This window comes from Epinephelus fuscoguttatus, linkage group LG22, assembly GCF_011397635.1.
Source record: "Epinephelus fuscoguttatus linkage group LG22, E.fuscoguttatus.final_Chr_v1".
Taxonomy (NCBI): domain Eukaryota; kingdom Metazoa; phylum Chordata; class Actinopteri; order Perciformes; family Serranidae; genus Epinephelus; species Epinephelus fuscoguttatus.
In genome coordinates this window covers 17,231,658-17,254,214 of record NC_064773.1, presented here as the reverse complement: position 1 = coordinate 17,254,214, position 22,557 = coordinate 17,231,658, and the positions used below count along the sequence as shown (strand labels likewise).

General features: G+C 41.3%; 1 protein-coding gene and 1 non-coding gene across 5 annotated transcripts in view; both read right to left on the bottom strand.

Annotated features, from left to right (window-relative positions):
- The window catches only part of LOC125882781 (ELKS/Rab6-interacting/CAST family member 1-like), a 215,688-nt gene that overhangs the window by 170,384 nt on the left and 22,747 nt on the right, over positions 1-22,557 (bottom strand). For all 4 annotated transcript variants that reach the window (XR_007448411.1, XR_007448412.1, XM_049566635.1 and 1 more), the window contains exon 4: positions 21,981-22,136. Coding sequence is in view for 2 of the 4 variants with exons in the window: in XM_049566635.1 (XP_049422592.1) it covers positions 21,981-22,136 (156 nt within the window). In the remaining 2 variants the exon portion in view is untranslated. The remainder of the gene's footprint in view (positions 1-21,980; positions 22,137-22,557) is intronic.
- trnak-cuu (transfer RNA lysine (anticodon CUU)) lies at positions 104-176 on the bottom strand. The gene has a single exon. It is a non-coding gene; the product is annotated as a tRNA-Lys (tRNA).

Here is a 22,557-nt window from a genome sequence, read left to right as displayed (position 1 = left end):
CACAACATCCATGGCTAAGTGATTTGATGGCTGAATGTTTCTCATTAAAGTCTTTAGTAGAGGGGAGACTACAACACATCAAAGTGTTACTCTAAAACCCTTTCGCCCAACGTGGGGCTCGAACCCACGACCCTGAGATTAAGAGTCTCATGCTCTACCGACTGAGCTAGCCGGGCTATGGCTGACTAAAAAAATGGATCAAATTTGGTCTAGAAATGTCACTGTGGTTTCTTGGTTGGCAATCCACCAATCTAATGAGTGCTGTGGGGGGACTGACACCAGGCAAACCCTCACATGGATAACCATTTTATAAAGAAATGGATGGAAGAGTTAAATCAGACGATAGATTACTGTTTTTTTGCAGAGGCTTTATAGGTGTTCTTCGAGATCTTAGGAAAGGTCTGAAACTGGTAGTACCGATCAGTGTTCAGTTTTTAGTGCCACAGAAGGGCCTCATATTAACTTGCACGATAATGATCCCAGTGCAATCGAAAAATTGAGCACCAGTATTGGATCAGTATCCGGTAGACACCCTGAGTTGTGGTATCAGAATCAAGACAGAAAAGGTTGGTGGTTATTGATGTGAACCAGTAAAACCCAAAGAGGTACTGTATGGTACTGAGCTATACAAATAAACATGACTTAACTGCAGTGATTCATAGATCAATGTGTTCGTTTAAAAATCACTCAGTTTGATTGATTTGTTCTTGGATCAAAACACACCATGGATCAAAGCTGACATTTGCAATGTGTGTGTGAGTAACTGGCTGACTCACATAGCATACAGTATGTGTATGTCATCTGGAGTGAGTGAGCATGTGTGATAAAAGTGTGTTGGCAGGTTAGTATCACTACCATTATAGCTGAGGACAACGTGACATGACTACCCAAGTCAGACAAAAGAAGAGTTTAAACCGCGCGTGTGTGTGTGTGTGTGTGTGTGTGCATGTTGTCACTATGATGTCCCCAGGCTTCTGTAAAATGCGTCACACATAACCTGAACAACAGCCAGGCCATCACAATATGAGTCACGGCGCATTGCCAGAGATAAAAAATACACAGGTAGCAAAGTGCTGAGAGAGATTTGCACGAATAAGAGCAGAAGTAAACAGCAGATTTAAAAAAAGGAAAATAAAGTCGAGAGGTTAAAAAAGGCAGAGATGCTATCGCTCCCTCGCAGCCATCATTAATCAACATTGACGAGGGAGCAAACAAGATTAAAGGAAAAAGGGAAAGAGACAGATGAGCAGGGAGGCAAAGAAAAACAGTTCCTAGATATTAAGGAAGAGAAAGGAGAAGAGAATAAAGACAGTGAACACAAATACACTGCATGCACAAACACAGAAAAAGAACAGGATGAATTAGATTATATCAAAGCAACTGTCTTTTAACATACAGTAGCTCTGCTCAATGTTGCATGACAGCGAGGGCACTGTGCTTCCTGCTTCGTCTTCTTCTGCTCTTTATTATATTTCCATTGAGACAGACGTACAGAATGTTGCAATAAAACACCGAGTCTTTTCTCTCCTTATTGTGTTTGTTTCTGTGGGTGAGTGGGTTTGTCTGCTGACTCGTACAATAGCGCTTCACACACTTGTTGACGGCTGTCTCTTACTTTTACAGCATTATAGGACTTCCCCAAAGACAGAAGGACACAGAGAGACACTATGGCTGCAACTGAGTTTCTTTCACCTACTGCATTTATAATTCTTAATTAGCTATTGTGTGCAAAAATGACACTGCTGCAGTATTCTGTGCCATTTTTCAACTGTTTTTCACCTCTTGAATGCATATCTTGATTCGCCATAATTCTATTGTTGTTTTATTCTGCTGATGTATACACTGCAGTTAAATTTTCACACTTACAGCCTCAGCACAGTGACGATATATATTCTACTTTTAATATTTCAATTTTTAATATTTATATACTAGTGTTAAACACTGTAGCATAATGCACATTTTATTTTAAAGCACATTTCATGTCTATTTTATTTCATTTTATTGCTTTATATTTACAGGTGGTGAAGGATGCATCCTACAGATGCGCATAGACGCATCATCAGTGATGTATCCTGGGTTCATCGGGTGTTGCGGGTAATTTCGGGTAATAATTTCCCCTTAGGGATCAATAAATATGTCCTCAAATGTCATGTTTTGTCCAAAACCAAAATGTATTCAGATTACTGTGACAGAGAAGTAAAGAAACTAGAAAATATTCACGTTTAAGAAGCTGAAATCAGAGAAATAAGAGACTTGTTTAAAAAATTGCTTGAACTGATTAATCACTTATCAAATTAGTGGACAATTAATTTAAAGGTTGACAACTGATCAGTTAATTGTTGTGGCTTTAACAGACACAGAGTGACAGAAAGCATCTTTTGCCTCTCTTAAATATACGGCTGGGTGATGTGGAGAAAATCAAACAAGCCATTTTTGACCAAATATCAATATTGTGTAGATATTGTGGGGTTGACTATTACTGCTTTGGTAAAATATTTACAAAATTAGATTTTTAATAATCATCAGTAATGTGAATATAATGTCGAAATTAATAAAAGCAAATAATAGAGCAGCTTTAACAGTCTTGCATGTTCAGAAAGTCACATCATTTTACTGTAATGCAGCCTTTAAAGCCAGGAAAAAACAACACTTAGAATAATTCAATATCAAAAATCTAAGACAGTATCTTGTCTCACCTCACGATATTGATATAATATTAATATACTGCCCAGCCCTACTTATAAATATTCTCTCTCTAGTTTAATCCCTCCATCTCCATGCCTATTCCCCCCTCCGATATGCAAATACTGACTCACTATCATACAGTGAAAATATGCAAGACTCTAATTTAAGTTTTGATTTGTTTCAAGTATTTATCAAAGTTAAACAATTTGACATGTGAGATTTTGCAGCTTTTCTCTGTCCAATCTCATCATGAACTTAATCCTTTTGGGTGTTTTGGCTTTTTGCTCTTATTTTTCTCACACAGTGACCGTGCACACACAGTTATGGAACAAATTACATCACAATTATCAGAGTTGCCTCTAAATTTATAGATATTCACACTGTCTTTTATTCAGTCCTTTTAAGTGTGTTTCAAATTCTTTTTGAAGTTGAATCATCTGTAAAGCACTTCGAAGCTGCCTTTTGCCTTTTACCAAAGCAATTAATCCTGTAATAGTGAGAAAAAAACACAAGATAAACCGTTGATAAAATAAATCTTTGGCTGCAGCCATAAATATTAAAATAAATGGGATGTACACAGAAAAATGCAGCTATTTTTAAAGGATCGCGCTGTTTCAAATCTTTTTGAAGGTTATTCCAGGTGAGAGGAGCAGAGCACATAAAAGCTTTCTTTCCCAGCTCAGTCCGTGCACAAGGAACAGGCAACAGAACTAAATCTTGAGATCTCAGACTGTAGCAACAGACAGATCTCTGTTCAATCAAAGTACAAAAAAGCACTAGCATTAATTCCTGTGACACTCTGGAGGTGCCACTAGTCACCAAGCAACCAGTAGCTTTCTCCAAGTTGTCATTCCTAACCTGACAGACGCTTCTTAGGGGGGCGCACTTTGATACAGCAGCTGAGAAGTGTAATAAATGTAATATATAGAAAGTTTAAGTATTGAAATGGGCAGCTGATTATTAAAATATAATGCATGTATTTCATGTCACGTTCAGGGGGCCACACAAATGTTTCTGAGGGCCACCATTAACCTGGGGGCCGCACTCAGAGCAACTATGCATTAAAGAAATGAACAGGCACGCCCACATGCATGATTATGCACTGTAATCAGTCAGGAAAACACACACATACAAACACAATCACACAAACAAACACACACACACACACACACACACACACACACACACACACACAAGCACAAAGCCTTAATAGTCTTGCTCACAGAAACATTGCTGAACTCAAGCAAATAAAGTCTGAACACACACACAACTTCAAAGGTTTACATATAAAGAATTCAGAGTCTCACACACACACACACACACACACACACACACACACACACAGGGGCTTGTGCCAGAGCTCCCCCAACACACACACACTCAGCTGGAATGCAGAGCTGAGACATGCCAGACCACCAGAGAGCGAGAAGGAAAAGAGGGAGTGAAATCTAAAAAGGAAGCAAGAAACAAAAACAGAAGGGAAGGAGATAAGGAGGCAGCGAAAACAGCGCGTTAGCTGTGTCCAGCACAAACAGAAGGAGGGATGAAAAGAGAAGGGGAGAGAGCGAGAGAGAGGGTCGGAATACATGTTGTGTTTTTCTTCTCAATTTCTGCTGAGTCGTCTTTCATTCCTCCACCTCTGACCCTGTCAGACGCTGCCTGATTACGCGGGGGACGGAGAGGGCCGGACGCCACTCTAAAGTGAGACAGACATGCAAACACACACGTGCATCGGAGACATTCTGGACATGTGAACATGTCCTAACACACTGTGAGAAGAATCTAATATAAAAAATCACTTATTCATGCTACAGTTTTCCATCTATTTTCACATTCAAATGATAAAATACCAAGAAAAAGAAATAAATCTGAACCTTGTGCAAATGTGACAATCACACAAACAGGAAGACAAATCAAGCTGACAAATCCTTCGCTCAAACGTCTCAGGGAGGGACGGATAAATTCATCAAGCTGATGTAAACAAGTGCAAGATGGCTAATTATCTTGAATGCAGTGACACTCAGCAAATCAAAACGTGTGAGTCTGATTCAACAGTCTTCATATTTTCTTGGTGGGCATGTTTGGAAACCCTCAGACAGATCGACTGTGCACAAGTTTCTGAATAGGACACACACACACACACACACACACACACACACACACACACACACACACACACACACACACACAGTGGAGCATCATTCATGACTGTGTTTTCATGCACTTAAGTAACCAGGTTACTCAGAAACCAGAGTTTACAGCGCTCCAACAGCCTCCACTTAAGTGGCCACTCTCAGCGTGAAATCAATAACTACAAATAAAAGATGTGACGAGTCCCCCAACACGCTGCTGATAACAGCCTTCATCAGCACCCCTTTGTATTTTTGTTCAATTCTGACGGGCGCAGGGCTACTGGCCACCTGCGCCTGTTTTCACTTGAGCTGATATCAGAAACAAAAGTACACACAGGCATCAACTGATCCATATGATCACAATAACACACCACTATCAGCTGTGTTCTTCTTTTCCAACCTTTTGAACTTTTGAGCAACGCACTCCTGAGTTGCTTCTTGACCTCAGAGCAGGTGGAAGAACGTGAAGATGGTGGAAAAATACAAGAGTCTTAGAAAGGCTCACAAAGAAGCTGCAGCGTTTACAGCTGACTCTCTATCTTTTGTGCTTGTGACTTCTAAAGCAGGTTGAATCGAGCTGCAGTTTTTAGTAGCACGTGTGACTCAACAAATGTCATTATAGTGAACTAAAACTCAACTGAAAAACGAGGTGTGAGTGAACATTTAGGTTAACTGAAATAAAAATGAACTTGACTTAAAAAAAGAAAACAAAAGTTAATTTAAATAATATTGTACACTTACAAAACTAACTAAAAATCAAATTAAGCTATACTGGAAAGGTCTTCAGTTTTAGTCTTTTTCAATTTGTTCAGTTTTTTTTAACACATAAAGCATAAGAAGTCATTTGTGTATTGAGACTGGGGTGCCAAAATGAGGGTGAGTCAACTGCCTTTACAAAGTGTTGTGTTTGTATTGTAATATCTACTCTGAACTGAGAAAAGCTAAGCTAAAAATTAACATTTAAACAATTAAAACTAAACTGAAACAAGTGAACCCACTCTGGAATCTACCTAACACTTAACTGGATTAAAAACAAAAATAAAAACAAAAAATAATTTTAAAAAAAACCCCACATTCTTAAAGAACCTATGTAAAATAATTTCTAACTAAGGAAAGATTTCTTACAAAAACATGTTCAATCTGATACTCTTATAAATCCACCCCCACCCACTTTTTTTTAATTATCTATCATTATTATTATTTATTTATTTTATTTTTAATTGATTTCTTCTTGTGTCTTTTTCTATAAATGTATAACAAATCCCCCTTCAGAGTATTTTTGATTTTTGACTTCTTGAATATTTTCTGTATTTTTGTATCAAAAATTCTGTTTTCACTTTTATACTTTTGCCACTGTTTGTTTAACTTTGACAGCCCCAATAAAAAGAGTTGGAAAAAAAAATAAATACAAATTGTAGTAACCCAATTTCACCTCAATCAGAAGGGTTAAATTGGGCTTCTCATGACTTGAATGGCTTCAGTAACAGAACGTTTCCGAGTAAAACACTGTAGCTATATTGTGTTGCTGTATCTTTGGAAGCTGAAAAATGTTAAAAGAAATTATTTAAATTTCCTTTTTATACTCAATATTATGAGCATATATTTTGGCTTTAAAATTAAGTTAAATATGAATTTGTTTATTAAAGCTTGGGGTTGTAATTGTTTCTTTTATTATGAGACTTGGTGCACATGTCATGTACAGCCCCACCTTTAGCTATTAGATGCAAGTAATGTGGGTGCAGTTTCAGTTAATGTTGGGCAGCTAAAGTCAGTGTTAAGATTTCACCCACTTAAGTTCTTTAATGAAGTTCACTAAGAGTCATGTTTGGAACATTTCTGGGTTCATTAAATTAATGATTTAATTTGTGAAGTGACAAGAAGTCCTTGGAAGTGAGTGTCTGATCCTTTTAACGCCAAAGAACTGAAAATAATATCTGCCAAAAAAAAAGAAAACATGAATACATACCAACATAACGTTACTGAATCAGGGTGCAAGAGAAAAGAACATCTACAGAAATCATATTAATGACCTTTTGTTGTCTAATGAGCGGTCCACATAATTATAACATGAAAGAGAAGAGAAGAAGAGCGGGGAAAAGAAAATCCGCTTGTGAGTATGGTGACAATTTTTCCATCCGCTCGTTATCCCCCCCTCAGGCCACTGCTCATCTGTCGTTCAATATTAACCATCTCGGTGTTATTACTCCTCCATCTCATCCCTCGATTATTCTGCGCTTGCTGGGTGAGTCACGCTGCCCCCCACCACCACTACCGCCTCACAAACAAACTGTGACAGAAACACACACTTAGATGGACAAACACACACACATGTGAAGAGCACAATAGTGCCCACATGCAGACATACTGTTGGAGGCAACGGTCGTGCTGTTTGTGTGTGTGCGTGTAATGACCGTGAGCACTTTCGCCCACTCAGGCATCAGACAACAGGCAGATTAACACACTCGCTCTTCGTTCTCGGAGGATAAAGGTGGAGGATGAAGAATTTAATGAAGAGGAGGCAATCAAATAAGAGGAAGAGGAATGAGGGGAGGAAACACGAGAGGATTCCTCTTTCTTCAAAAGACACGGAGCAAGCTGACAGAGGGAGACAGTATCAGATTGTGTATATGTACGAAAACAAAAGGAGACAAGTATGGATGAAAGAGAGGAAGAGGCAGGAGATTACAGGAGGGAGAGAATGAATAAAAAATAGCCAAGATGCACCTGCATTTCAGGAATTCTATCATGCTGTTGGAGTATAGGCCTATAGATTACTTGAAAGCTATGTCAATATGGAGATTTAAGGAATTGCGCACTGATATATTCCAGTTTCTTATTTTGCAGTTCATGTTCCCAATTATCTGATGTGTATCGACTTATATTGGTACAGTTCACATATTAAGTTCCAAATTATGTATCTGTATGTATGTACATGTGTTAGGCCAAGGGGTCAACAACCTCTACTGTTAAAGACCTTTTTTTTTTTCTACTTAAAGCCCCGTTTCCACCGAGCAATATGGTACAGTAAAGTTCAGTTCGGTACGCTTTTATTCCTGTTTCCACTGTGAAAAGTTGCGGATGGTACCAGTGGAACCGTTCTGTACCATCCCCATTTTTGGTCCCCCCTCTGTCGGGGTACCTAGCACACAGATCTGGTACTAAAAGGTGGAGCTGTGAACACTGCAGTCCGTTGATTGTGTCTTTAACAGCCTGGCAAACGCGAGGTCAGATGCTAGGTGCTACTTTTGCGCCTTTTTTGTGCCAAGAGCGCAGTGGCAGCTTGCAACTGAGGTTGCTCACACCGGATGTCCACTTATCTTATAAATCCTGAGTGCAGAGCTGATCTTCTTCCTGCCGCTGTTTATGAGTGTGTGTAGGCCTATCATCCATGGGACAGATGTAAAGCCCTGGGTAACCCTGCACTAACATGATCAACTTGTGACTGATATTTATGGAAGTTGGGAACATATCTGTCAGCTGTGAGTGGCTGGTCCTCGTCACGTGACATGCATTGCACACTGTGGGTTCCAAAAGTTGAACCCTGTTTATCTCGGGGTGCTCAAGAACACGTGTGAGTTGCGTCAGCGTTACTCTGCCGTTTGAGCGGACCTGACATTGAAAACAATGAATTTGAGGGCGCAAAGAACGCAGTATGTGTACGGCTCACAAGACACCACTTCCTTCATGCTAACTTGAAAAAATAAGCACACCACAGCCTCTTAAAAACAGTAACATTGGTGTCTGATTATTTTTGCCAAGGGGGGCAGCCAATGGGGCAACCCAGCAACTGTATCAAGGGGACCATAGCCCCCGCAGCCCTCCCTTGAAAACGCCACTGGAGAAAAGGCGAGAGTGAAATGCTGACCCTAATCAGTCACTCTCAGATGCAACATCAGAGTCCGTAGAGTGTTTAAAGAGCATTTGTCTGCATCTGTCACATTTATTTAACATAAACACATTACAGACGTCAACCTCTCTGAGCCAGACGTGTGATAGACTGGTATGTATGGATAGATTTTAGAGGGGCAGAGCAGAAAAAAAGTAGCAGAAGAAAAAGGGGAGTGACTGCACTGTAATTCTGTTCATTCCTCACTAACTCTTCCCAAACCCACTCCTTATAAGGAAAGACATGGCTACCACAGGCCTCCACACACACACACACACACACACACATGCAGAGAGGGAAAGTGGAGAGAAACCTCACAAAATCACAGCCTTGTAGGAAAAGGAGGGGGAAAATGACCCTCTCTTTCCTTTCAGTTTCAACTCTCTCTTTCTTTCCGCTGTGAAATGAACACAGCGTCTCTGTGAAAGAAAAACAGAGAGGAAAGAGTGCTGTTTCTCTCTCTCTCTGCATTAAAGTTAAACTTTTATAAGACTCCCGAGTGCAGAAGGCTCCTCCTCTCGTTCTCAGTTATATTCTCTCTCCATGAATCTGCCTCTTGCTCTCTCTCCTCCATTCTTTGCTCTCCCTCCCCTCTGCTCTGTCCATCTGCCTTTTCCTCCCCCCGCTATCACTCCCTGTATTATTTACCTTATTCCCTCTGTCTCTCCATCTCCATCCCTCTCTTCCTCACCTATCTCTCCATCCTGACTAAATAAACACACAGGTTTGAGGACCATCTGTTACTGATGAGCAATCATGTGTGAAAAAACACACACACAAATCCCACCCATCACCCATGCACACACTTTAACGTAGAGACACTTTAACAGTCATGATGAATAAACCTTTCTTTGGGTTTTTTATCTTTTAGTAAGGACATTTGAACTCGAATAAAATGTGTTGCACAAATACACATGAACCTGGATACACACACATGTACAGTACACTGAGATGAGCACACACACACACGGGCACACACGAGAGAGGAACAATGAGTCATATGTTGATGAGCAGAGGATGGAAAGAGGTACAGACTGCAGGCAACAGAAGGAGGAAGGCGGCGCAGGCAGAGAGATAACTGTCACTGTATCTTAAAGAATCTTGTATCATGTATCAAGGACTGGAGAAAAAATGACTTCTCAAAGCTTTGCTGAGGCTGCACGCTGTCTTTTCCTGAATCATATTCTCACAGTCAAACACATTCACACTCAGATGTGCCAAGTCAAGTTTCACTCCCTCCGCTGTTGACTGGAGAGGAGGCAGCATTTAAAGGAAAAGGCACACCGGCTGCCTCTCAGTTATTCTAGTATTTTTCTTACTTTTAATTAAAGTCTAGGCTTCAGAATAGAGTTGCAATGATAAATCAGTCAGCTGTCAACTATTAAATTAACTGCCGACCAATTTGATGATTGATTTATCAATTTAAGGTTTTTTTTTTAAGAAAATTAAACCAAAAATTGCTGATTTCAGATTTTTAAATGTGAATAATTCCTTGTTCTTTACTCCTCTGTGATAGTGAACTGAATATCTTGAAGTTGTGGACATAACAAGAAATCAAGGAGGTCATTTTTGGGCTTTGGGAAACACTGATCAACAATTTGCACCATTTTTTGATATTCTATAGACCAAACAACTAATCGATTAATCAAGAAAATAACTGACGGATTAATCGAAAATGAAACAATCTTTAGTTGGAGCACTACTTCAGAATGAGCTTTGTGTCCTTGTATGGTGGACACAAAAGTATCCTTACTTTGGATTTTGGGGACGATGAACAAGTGGTTAAATTATTAAAATATAAATAAATAAATAAATAAATACAAGTCCTGGGCAGTTTGAAAATCTGTAGACTTTCCAATTTAGAGGAGCTAGAAAATTAAGGTTTATTACAATTTGGGTCTTATTTTTGCAGTTTTCGCCACCATTTTTATCTGTAATAAGAACATTTGAATCTGTTCTTCTATTTTTATCTAATTTCCTGGGTTAAAATTGTTTTTAAACTTGTTTTAATTTCAATCTTTCTTTATTCATCTACCCCGTATCCATTTATATGTCTCTATGCTCTAATGTGTGTACATATATCTCCGTCTTTGTGAAGCAGTTTGGTGCAAAACGTGTTCCTTTTGCAAAGTGAGGTATAAATCACAATTTGACTGATTGAAATAAAATAAACTTGAAGTCTGAAACGTTGTACAGTAACTGCTGAGAACTGGGAACTAGGGATGTGCAGGGTTAGCTAACTGGACGAGTAAATGCTGCTCTCCTTTCTAGTCAGCACCAGAAATTCATGTCACATAATTTGCTATGAAATGTCACGTCTTCCTAGAGGAAGGTTGCTTTATAAAAGCAAGCACTTGTTAGCTGCTAATGTTAACAACGTTGAACAAACACCAGCCGTGTTTGTCCTGCCCTGCAACTAGTGAGGTAGAAAGTAGGACAAAGATGGCATCTCCTAAAATGAAAGTGCTTTGTCAGTATTTTGATTTGAATTGTTGTCATAATTTGTAGCTTAATGTGCATAGTTCATATGGGACGGCGCAAAGTGCCACAGATTTCAGCAGCATTTTAATTATGATTTGGCTACTGAAAAATGTGATTGATGATTTCAAATGGCTCTTTTAATAAGCAACTTTTGGAAGGATGTGTTCGATGCCCTGAGAGCAGCTATTACAAATCCTCTTGGGGGCTGCGATTAAATGAATCACAGTTAGATGTTTGAATCCTGAAACTCCAACGTACAACATCTGGATTAAAGAAGTATTCTGTTTATTTTCCTTACTTTAAGTCTAGTCGAATAGTCTAAGTTTTTAACTTTTGTTTAAATGTCGGGGAAATTAGTCATTAGAAACATCTCTGCTGGGAAGCATTACCAAAGCACAGCATTACCAAAAAGAAATTAGATGGGCCAGGAAACACAACCAATCAGACAAAGCCTCAGATGACTTCACATTATTTGGAATATAAAACAATTGCAAAAACGGTTACTCAAACTGCCTGGCACACTCGCTGTTCCTTCATCACAATTTACCGGTTTAAAAATGTTCGCAAATTACTGGTTACAAATTACTGGTTCAATAATAATGACTGTGCATGCACACAGTTTCCCTGTGCAATGAGATCATCATCATCAGATGCTGGGGAAGACGACCAAACACAGAAACTTATTTGTCTAATGAGCAGCTGACTGGTGTAATCAAACAACAGCAGAGACAGCAGTTGAAAAGCGTGACTCCTGAGGAATGTTTGCAGAATCCCTGTGTGTGTGTGTGTGTGTGTGTGTGTGTGTGTGTGTGTGTGTGTGTGTGTGTGTGTGTGTGTGTGTGTGTGCATGTTCAGCTTTTTCTCTCCGCCCCTCTTTACATAAATCCTTCCTCTCCCGTTCCCCTGCCTCATGTGTAACTCCCATGCAAGAGATTCACATCTAATTTTTTCGCAAGAAACCCCAGCAGTCAAAATCTATGATTCAATTCAGTAAAACTCATATTAAATGTTATTAAATGTGGAGCATCAGTGCAATAATGCTACTGTTTTTAGCTCATCTTATTCTTTCCATTCATCCCTAATTTCCTCTCTTTCCTTCCTCCCTCCCTAACTCCTCTCTTGAAGTCAATCTATCGCTTCTATCTTTCCACCCACCCTCCCTTTCCGTCACCCATTTCTCCCCTGTCACATCAGCATCCATCAGTCTTTCCATTCCTCCACATTTCATCTGCTGTTTTCAGCTCAATTTCTCCGCGCCACCCATTTATCTCCCCTCCTCTCCGCCCTCCTCCTGGCACTTGTCCCCATGCTTTCCAATTTGATCTATCCTTCTTATCCACTTCCCTAATTTCCTCCTTCATCCTCTCTACGTTTTACACATCTTTACATCTCAATCCATCTTCCTGATGCATTCTTCTCCACCCAGCCCCTCTCTCTCTCTCAGGTCTATGGTGGCTATAGGGATTGCCAGGCGAAGCATTTTTTGCAGCCAGCTGGCACAGGAAATCTTCCTGGTAACTTTTTTTTCTGTACAGTAAATGGAAATCTCGCAGAGGAAACACTTGGCACCGTCGGTTTCTATTGGATTCGAGCTAATCTGAACCCATGAGGACAAGCTCAACGTCAGCTTGGAGTAATGGAATTAGAAAAGCAAGATGCTCGGTTTAAATCCAGGTGTAATAACATTAAGTGCTGAGCGGTGATTATAATTTTTTTACTCAGTCAGCACACAAACCGGTCCAAGGTGTGCTCAGAGTGCATTTATGTGTTTTAGTGCAGCCTTTTGCCTTTTATTTAGAGCTGTAGTAAACTGTTTATTCAGTGTGCTCAAGTGAATAAATGTCTTTGTGATTATTTAACTTGTCTCAGATGGTTTAAGCGTCTCCACAGAAAAACTTCTGGTGGCACCGTCCATTAACACATTAACCCGAAGGCCTGATTTACTGCCATGTTCATAGGGTGGAAAATACACTCAAGTGCCAGTCTGTGTCTCCTCTGCGCCGTCTCTCTAACTTTGTCGCTCCGAGCTACAGAAGAAAAAGGCTGAATAAAAGAAGGACGACAACAAAGGAAGGAGAAGAGAGGAAAGACAATCTCTCTCTTCTCTGTCATCATCCCACTCTTGACCTGAGGGGAAAGTGCTGCCCAGGTGTAACGGGCACTGTGCTCACCTGTCTGTTTGGGTTAACCTCCTCTCTCTCTCTCTCTCTCTCTCTCTCTCTCTCTCTCACACACACACACACACACACACTGAAAGAAAGAGCTGACAAACCACCAAACTTTTTGCACACTGGTCTCAGCAGTTAGTGAATTTGCCACTTTTATTCCACCAAATACAAAATACAGCCGTAGACTAGGGTTGCCCCAGACTATACTGCCCCTGAATTTTCCTAATCGACCCATAGTTTTAGGGCCACTAGTCGACTAGTCTCCCGCATGTTTACGCTATTAATCAAATTATTAAATTATATATTTTAGGTGGGAAAACACTATGGATTGAGTTCAAGTTCAACATTGTTAACACTGTGCTACATTACAGAGAAATACAAAACCGTACTAATGAACCTTCATTAATATAGGCCTATATTTTATCTACAAGTGCACGTCACACACTGAGCGAGCCGCCTGTTAATGACGCTGTGGGCTAATGGGCATGTAGCTACTTCCATGTTTCAGATGATATGTCATGTTTGTAGTCGACCAATGAAGATGAGTTTACATATCACCTTGGGTTCGTCCTTCACCTTCTCAAAATGATCCCACACTTTGGATTTCCTGCCCGACATGTTAGTAACTAGCCTGTGGAATAACCGCAGGTACCAGCCCTGGAAATTAACGTGACTCCTGTCTGACTGCTGAGCGTGGCCACTTCCTGTGTCTGTCCTTTCAAATTAAATTCCCACATGGTCCAGTCATATACTATTACTGTGTTATTTTGACAAGGCGCAGCTCCTAATAGAGTTTCACTTTTGTTTAGGGCAGGGTTCGACATAAGCAATGGCCCGATGGCCCAGGGCCAATCAAAAAGTATGTCGGGCATGTTGACTTACCAGTCACAGTGACGCTATAAGGGGTTTTTTTTTGTTGTTGTTGTTTTTAAACCACGCTGCGTGCCACAGGTCAGAACTCAGTGAGACGTTCTACGCTCAGCATGCCCGAGAAACTAACTTACTCATTTCCTCAGTAAAACTCTAACTTTCAGTCAGTAAAACTTTCAGTTGGTATAGCCTACTAGATGATCAAAAATGATGTCGAAGAATGTGTATGAGGCTACGAAAAGAAAGAGAGGGTTCCTTGCCTCTTGGAAAACAGAGGACACCTGGGTGGAGGAGGGTGATGGTACTGGCATGTACTTTTCAGTTTGCCACAGATTCCCAGCCAAAGCTGACCGAATGGGCTCGTTTTTCAGTGGGACAACAAACTACAGAAAGCAGGCGTTAGACACACATGACAAGAGCCGCCAGCATTTGCAATGTGTGCTGGCAAAGGTTGCGGACAACCCATCAAAGGGGCCGCTTCATGTCTGGACCCAGCGTGCAAACAGTGAGACCATCCAACGAGTGGAAAAATTAGTGAACACAGCTTTCCACATTGTGAAAAGTGAGCTCCCATTCACGTCCTATGAAAAAACGGTCGCCCTTCTGAAGAAGAATGGAGAAGACGTTGGCTCTCAGTACATCCCTGATGTAGCATGTCAAAGGTAAGAGTACTAGTGGCTACTCAGCTAGCCAGCTAGCTAGCTACTGCCAGCTGCTCAAACGTAACTGACTGGAGGAGCAACCTGAGTGTCCACACACTGACACGGCTGCTCTTCATTAGCCTGAAGGGGCCTGACATGGAGCACTTCAATGCCATGCCAGTAGTGAGGAGGTGGCTCAAGGAGGCAGAAAGAAGGCGCGTTCAGTGAAAAGAATTGAACAATTAATCTCTATTGTTTAGTCTGTACAATGTGTACATACAAATGAAAATGAAATGAAATGAAAAATGGAGTTAAATGAATTGAAGTTAAATTTTTTCTCTCTCTCTTTTTTTTTACTTAGGCCAGTAAGAATATACAAGGGGCCTGTAAAACTCTGAACTAGTGGGGAAAAAATGTTATGTTGAACACTGGTTGTCTTTTTTTCTGTGACTAAGCGACCATTGAAATCTTGCCGACTAATGACCTTTCTGGTCGACTGACGTTTGCTCGACTATTAGGGAGCAGCTGTGAAATCAATCTCATGATTCCTGAACCACCACAGAGCAGACATGTCTTCTCCCTCTCTGGCAGACACACACAAACACCTTTATCCCCAGCCAGCATCTTGAGTATTAGGCTAAATAATTGAAGAGAATAAAAACAGTGCAGCAGCAAAAGTACAACAGCCAGTGGCTGCTGCACACTCTCTAACACACACACACATACACACAAGCACAGCTCCTGAATCACACCACCGCCACGTACCTTCTATTACCATAAAACATGCACAAATTGTTGCATGCAAACAAACACGCTTGATAAAAATAGAAAAGGGAGATGGATGCAGTGCAGAAAAGTTCTTTACAATACATACACAGAAACTGCACGTGCACGTACTGTACACGAGCAAATACAAATACACAATTATAAAAATGCAGGCAACTGTGCAATTAGCGCCTCCAGACACACACACTTGTGTATACAAAAAGCCCAATTGTCCTGACACACATGTAAGCCTGCCAACAAACACGCAAGGGCACAGATTCCCTCCTGGTACAGCTCTCTCTCTCTCTCTCTCTCTCTCTCTCTCTCTCTCTCTCTCTCTCTCTCTCTCACACACACACACACACACATACAAACACAGCAATATGTCCAAATTAACATATACAGACACATGTACATATGTACGTATGTGCATGTGTACATAAACACATGTAAATCTCACACACTCAACATTTATGACAGTACTGACAAAGCCTAGTCACCGCGAACAAACATACAGTATACACTCTCTCACACACACACACTCCCACAGTCACACACATGCCGGTTCTGACGTCAAGTCGCTCGCCTGGAGTACAGTAGATGATAGATGGCATCTAGCAGCCCCAGAAATGGACAGACAGAGTGATTATTGTTCAGCTGGTGTGATTCAACACTGGCACAAACCATGTTGGACAGAGAGCGAGAAGAAGCACACAGTCTGTCCTAAAAACTGTATGCTTAACCTTAACTAATGCGCTCGATACACGTATCATATTACATCTTATCGTGATGATTTTGTGTCAATTTAAACCTTAAAATCATGGATTTATTTTAAAGGAGCAGTGTGTAGGAGGGCGACAACTACCGATAGCAACCAGTTGAAACTTCTCCCATGTGCCAAGCGTGAACTCCAGGTTGCGATTCTTTTTATTCTATGGACTTTTAATCATCTTGTTTGTTAGTTTGTTCTGTTTGGTTTGGTTTGGTTTGAGTTGATTCCCTCTGTGGTCATTGTTCAGAAGGTTTTTTTAATGGGAGCCAAATTATTAGCAGAGGTCTCTTCCTCTCCCAAACAAACAGACCAGGTGATATAAACAGGTAAAAACAGAGAATAAAGTAGTTTCATGATACAAATCAATGTCTCTTCTATGCTGTTCGGCCAGTCACAGACAGGCCACTAGCCTAGCATCTGCCAAAGGGTGCTCACCTTTCCTCTCTGATAACTTAAGATCCAGACGTTCAGGAGGTTTTTATTGGGACCTGAATAATCCTCTCCGAAACAAAGAGATCCAGTGATTTAAACCAGGAAAAACACTCTTTCACGCTAAACTATCAGTGTTTTTCTGATGCTGCTTGTCACGGAAGGGCTGCTAATTACATTGGCCAACATAAGAACCTGAATGAATGGCCCTGTCTAGAGCCAGTGTTTGGTTTTTCCATTCTAGGCTGCTGTAGAAACATGGTAGTGCAACATGGTGGACTCCAAGGAAAAGGATCCCTACGTAGACATAAACGGCTCATTCTAAGGTGACGAAAAAGCAATGATTCTTATTTTCAGGTGATTATACACTTAAGAAAACATAGTTATTGTATTATATTCCATGTCTGCCAGTGTATCCCCCAAAATCCAACGCACTGGACCTTTAAGGGAAATATGGTAACAGATTGGAAACAGTGCTTCTGAGTTGAACCCTGAATGTCATGGTTACAATCATGAATGCTCACTGCTGCTTGCCTTCTGCCTGAGCGTGCAAACTGACCACTGTTAGCACTGCAGAAGGTAGGTGGGAAAAGAGACAAAATGTGTGTGTGTTTTTGTGTGAGACCAAAAGAAACTAACAGAGAGAACAAAAGGACAGAAAGAAGCATTCCACAAATTCCTTCATCTCTCTCTTTTTTTCCGAGCTTCTCTTTCTGTGCGAAACATTGTACTTACCTGCTGTGATCAAAGAGGTGGAACCAATTGGCTGAACACGCTCACACTCACATGCACGTGCACGACTGAAACTAAAGCAAGGCGGCGCACTGAAAGTGACAAAGGAGACAGACAACACTGACCGGGGCTAAATAGAGCAGGCATGTGTGTTCAGATCAATAGATGTATTAGACCAGGGTGTGTCCATTCTACTGAATCGAGTTCTGTGGCAAAGCTGCTCCACAGGCCCAGATGGAGAGCGAGGAGAGAGGAGAGAAGGACAGGGGTCATGATAGAGAGGGAGTCTGAAGGTGGGCGTGAAGTAGTGAGACAGAGAGAGAGAGAATGAGATGGAGAGTGTGGTGACAATGAGGAGATGCTGTGGTAAGAGAAAATTTGTGGATGTGGGAAGTGAGACAAGAGAGAGCAACTGGCAGTGCAGAGGGAAAGAATGATAATTTAAAGCTCAGTGGGGAAGCCACAAAAAAGAGCTTCCCATCTAATCTAACTGTCACCTGAGTCTCACCAGACTCTGTAGTTTCCCCTCAGCGCTATGAGCATTTTGGGACTAAAATGAATCACCACAAATTGTAATCATCGCTTATTTTCAGACTTGAATAATCACATCAAACAAAATATATCAAAATATACAACAAGACATTTATAAAAATGACAATGTTGTAAATTATTTTACAATCCTTTTTTATATCTGCCCATGCAGCAACCTCCAGAGCTAAAAATGAAGCCAACAGGGACGTGCCACGAACTGCAGTTCCTAAAATGGCCACTTGAGGCTGGCTCCAAGAGTGAGTCAATCTCCACAGATAACCATGTTAAAGTGCACGACTGTACAGCAGAAATAAACATGATTACAGCCTGGTACAGAAACAGTTTCGGTCTCGTTAGCGCATTTAATGTTCAGGACAACTGTGCGAGGGTGAATTTTTATATAACTCACCCATTTAAATGTTCTTAAGGCTTAAAGTTATGCATAATAAGTCTTGGTGTGATCCTTGATTTAGACCTACATTAACAACATAATTTTTCCACTTCACATCGCCAAGATACGACTATTTCTGAATGAAAAAGATGCTGAGAAATTGATTCATGCCTTTATTTAAAGCCGACTCGACTCCTGTAATACACTTTTTACCTAGCCTGGTTCCAGACTATAGACCCCGCCCACTCAACTGAGTAGGCTTGCATCTCTGGTCTGGCATACTGCAATGAATTTGCGATTTATCTCGTCCAAACGATGGACAGACCAATGAACACCGGGGGTCTAGTGATTAGCCAATCAGCGCCACGCTGATGTCAAGCTGTACGCCGGTGGGTAACTGGTGAGGATAGCAACAATGGCGACCGCTACAGATCCTACAGACCACATTAACGATGCTATCGAGGTATTTTGCCACTACTCACGTTAATGGAGGACCAAATTAAGGAAGCTGCTAAACTGGATTTAACGGTGATGCAGCTGGGCGTGCACGACGACGGAGATATTTTAAACGGGCAATGCTCGCTTGTTTTCGGCACCCCCAAGGCATGGATACTAATGACGTCAGATTCTGGGTGAGTCGTTGATCTCTACTGATTGTTTAGGGAAAAATCAAATTCCCTCCCCCTTGTAAATCGCCTTCAATGGAAGCCATGTCAGACTGAAGGTTCTGGGAGCTTCAGTCTGACACTCAGACTACTTTTTACCGGCCTCCCAAAAAACACCACAGAGAGACTTCAGCTCATTCAGCACTCTGCTGCTTGGCTATTAACCAGAACCAAGAGGAGAGAGCACGTCAGGCCTGTCTTACCTGCTCTGCACTGACTTCCTGTTACATTTCCAATTGATTGTAAGCTCCTCCTCCTTGTATGCAAAGCCCTAAAAATGGGCTAGGACTGAGCTACATTGCTAACTCCCTTGTTAACTACTTCGATCATCTGCTGATGTTTAACTGGAGGTTCCCAGCAACAGCCTGAAGAAGATCGGGGATGCAGCCTTTGTCAATTACGCCCCAAAGCTATGGAACACACTACCCATAGATATCAGAGAAGCCAGATCAATACATGATTTTTAAAAGAAAGCTAAAAACCTATCTGCTCACTCTGGCCTTTAACTCGCTCTGACTTTCCTGATACAGGTCTGAAACTCTTTCTTTTTACACTTCACACTGCTGCAACAAATTTAAAATCTTACTTGATTTTATGATTTATAGTTTACATTTCTATGATTTTATGAATAATTTTCGTTCGCTGATGAGTCACTACCTCTCCAGCAACAATGGTTGGGTGACGTAACCATGGCGTAACCCCAGATTCAGAGTATGGGTGTAGCCATAGCTGTCGCTCTTTCAGTATGTTTTCAGTTCATGGAAGTTAACTGTAACATTTTGGTTGCCTAAAAAGCGTTTGGTTGTACTATAGAGCCTCTGAGGAGTCAGATGTCCAGTGTTTCTTTGAAGTACATTTGTTTTTATGGTATTATGTCTGTTTTTTAGCGAGCCAAAATTAGCATTAGCATTATCACAGTTAACCGCAGCTGTAAATGCACTGTGCTAATCAAGCTAGCAGCTAGCGTTAGGGTTAGCTCCACTCTCTTCTCCAAATAAAGTCATTTCTGACTTTGGAAGATGCCGATGGCTAAAATGCCAAATTCCAGGCTTTAAACCAGTAGTCCAAAAATCAATAGCTGACGTCAGGGTGTTACATGCATTATTTTATACAGTCTATGGATGTTTCTAACAAGTACAAACACGAGTTTAGGAGTGTTTGTTACTCTGGTTTTGGATCTATGGCAACACACTGTAAGAATATAAGAGTAAAGGCAATGGCAGACAGAAGGAGAGGAAGAGACAAAGACCGAGGCGGGCGGAAGAGAGGTGAAGATAGTGGGCCGAGCGTGAAGGAGGAGGTGAATAAGTGTGGAAGCGTGGAAGGAAAGAAGCAGGGAGGGAGGAAGGACCGAGGGTGGAGATGAGATGTGCATTCCTCAGCAGGGGCGTGACCCGGCGTGCATGTGTGTGTGTGTGTCAGCATGCACACATCCCAGAATTACTGGGAGGTAACTTAATTCAATTTCTAACACGAAGATGATGGCGAAGACAGAGAGAGGAGGAGAGGTAGGGAGGCAGGGAGGGAGGGAAGCGAGAGCTGACTCACCATGTGATGACAGAAATAGAAGAAGAGAAGAGGAATGAGTAAAAAAAAAAAAAAAAAAGAGCGAGGGGACGGAGGAAAGCCGGAGACAAACAGAAAAAGAGGGCGCTTGAAGAGAAGGAAAGTGACGGGATAATGAGAGCAGGAAATGAAAAGGATGCCTTGGGTTAAAAGGGTGTGATTCGTCTGGAAGAAGAGAAAGGGAATGAAAGTGGAAGAGATTAAGAGCGGGAGAACACATATTTCCCAACATTACAGATCAGAAAATACACGTCTCAACATGCACTCACCATAATAGCACACACACACATCCAAAGAGGTGTGTGTGTGTGTACGTGTGAAGGCAACTGAGGTTTTTGTAGTGTGTGGCAGGAGGCCAAGTACATGATAGATTGATCAGCTTATCATCTGCTCCTTTGTTCTCACACACGCTGCAACACTTTGAATAAGAGTGCACTCACAAGACACACACTCAGAGATTTATAGATGCACGCACGCACACACACACACACACACACACACCAAAATGGCTCTAAATTTTCTTAGAGAGTGATTTAATATCTCGTGATGTAATTTCACAACCTGAAGTCCTTCTCCACGTATTACTTCAACGGTAAATTTGTCTCTTGGGAGTCTTCGGAGTAACATCAAAGCCCTGAATAATTTCAAGTGCACACACGCGCGCGGAGATAAGAGCACCTGTTAATGACCGAAATGTAGCGAGGAACGGGTGAGGAACAAGTGCTGGTTTCCAAGATGACAGCGTGTGAAATGAGTCACTGCGAGGCAGCGTGTGTGCAAATCATCCCTTGTATAATATTACAGCCTCCTGCCAGACTGGCTGCGTCTCCTATCCAGATGGCTTCTGAAACCAACAGACAGCTGGGAGTCCCCGACCAGGCCGCTCCCGCTTCATCCATTTACCCGTCTTCAAGGCCGAGACAAATGCACCACAACAATCCGTGAAATTATCAGGACATGCTCCCCTTTGTGCCGACCCCTAAGTGTTACCGTTAGACAAAACTGAGGAGAAAAACTACACCACAGACGGATGAAGCAAAGCAAACGTAAAGGAATGAGGTTTTGAGCTGGATGTAATTTTCCTACTTGGATTTCCTAAATGTCCACGTCCTGAATTCGCTGCAGTGACAATGAAACAAACCCAAACTTGGCCACAATATTTGCTTTTGACACACTGATCTTTTCATCACTGTCCATTTGTTAACGGGTTTTGAAAGTGATTCACACACACAGGTGCATACATGCATACAGACGCCTCTTTCCTACCTGTGTTTCCTCCTGCACCACTCTGTACTGCTCCTTCCACACGGCCATCTTCGTGGCTTCGTCCTTCCTCAGCGCCCTCTCTTTCTTCAGCTCCGGACTCCAAAACGTCTTTATGGAGTTCATAGAGGAGCTCAACTTGGACTCTTTGGCCTCCAGCTGAAAGAAATTAACATCAAACATTGGGACTTTGTTGTGATAAATGTCAGGGCATTAAATATCCTCGATCACTGACGACAAATCAACTCGTCTAATCAGTTTGTCCTTAAAGCTATAATCTTTGTTTAAAGTTCAAGACCACAGAATTCCCAGAGTTACACAAGTAAATAAACAAGAAGCACAAGATACCATAAATTGTAAAATAAATGGACCTAACGTTGGGGGACTCCCTAAAAACTTGGTATTTCACCAGCAGAGTGTTGTCTGCCTGATGAACATTCTCATCAGCTTGTCCTCTCATCTTTTTTTTGGATAAGCTAGCAAAACCATAACCTGAAACATAATTTTTTAACCTTACTTTTGCTTTAACTTTGAGATTAAGCCTTCAGGTTAGCTCATATCTAAGTGCAACTTTAAAAAG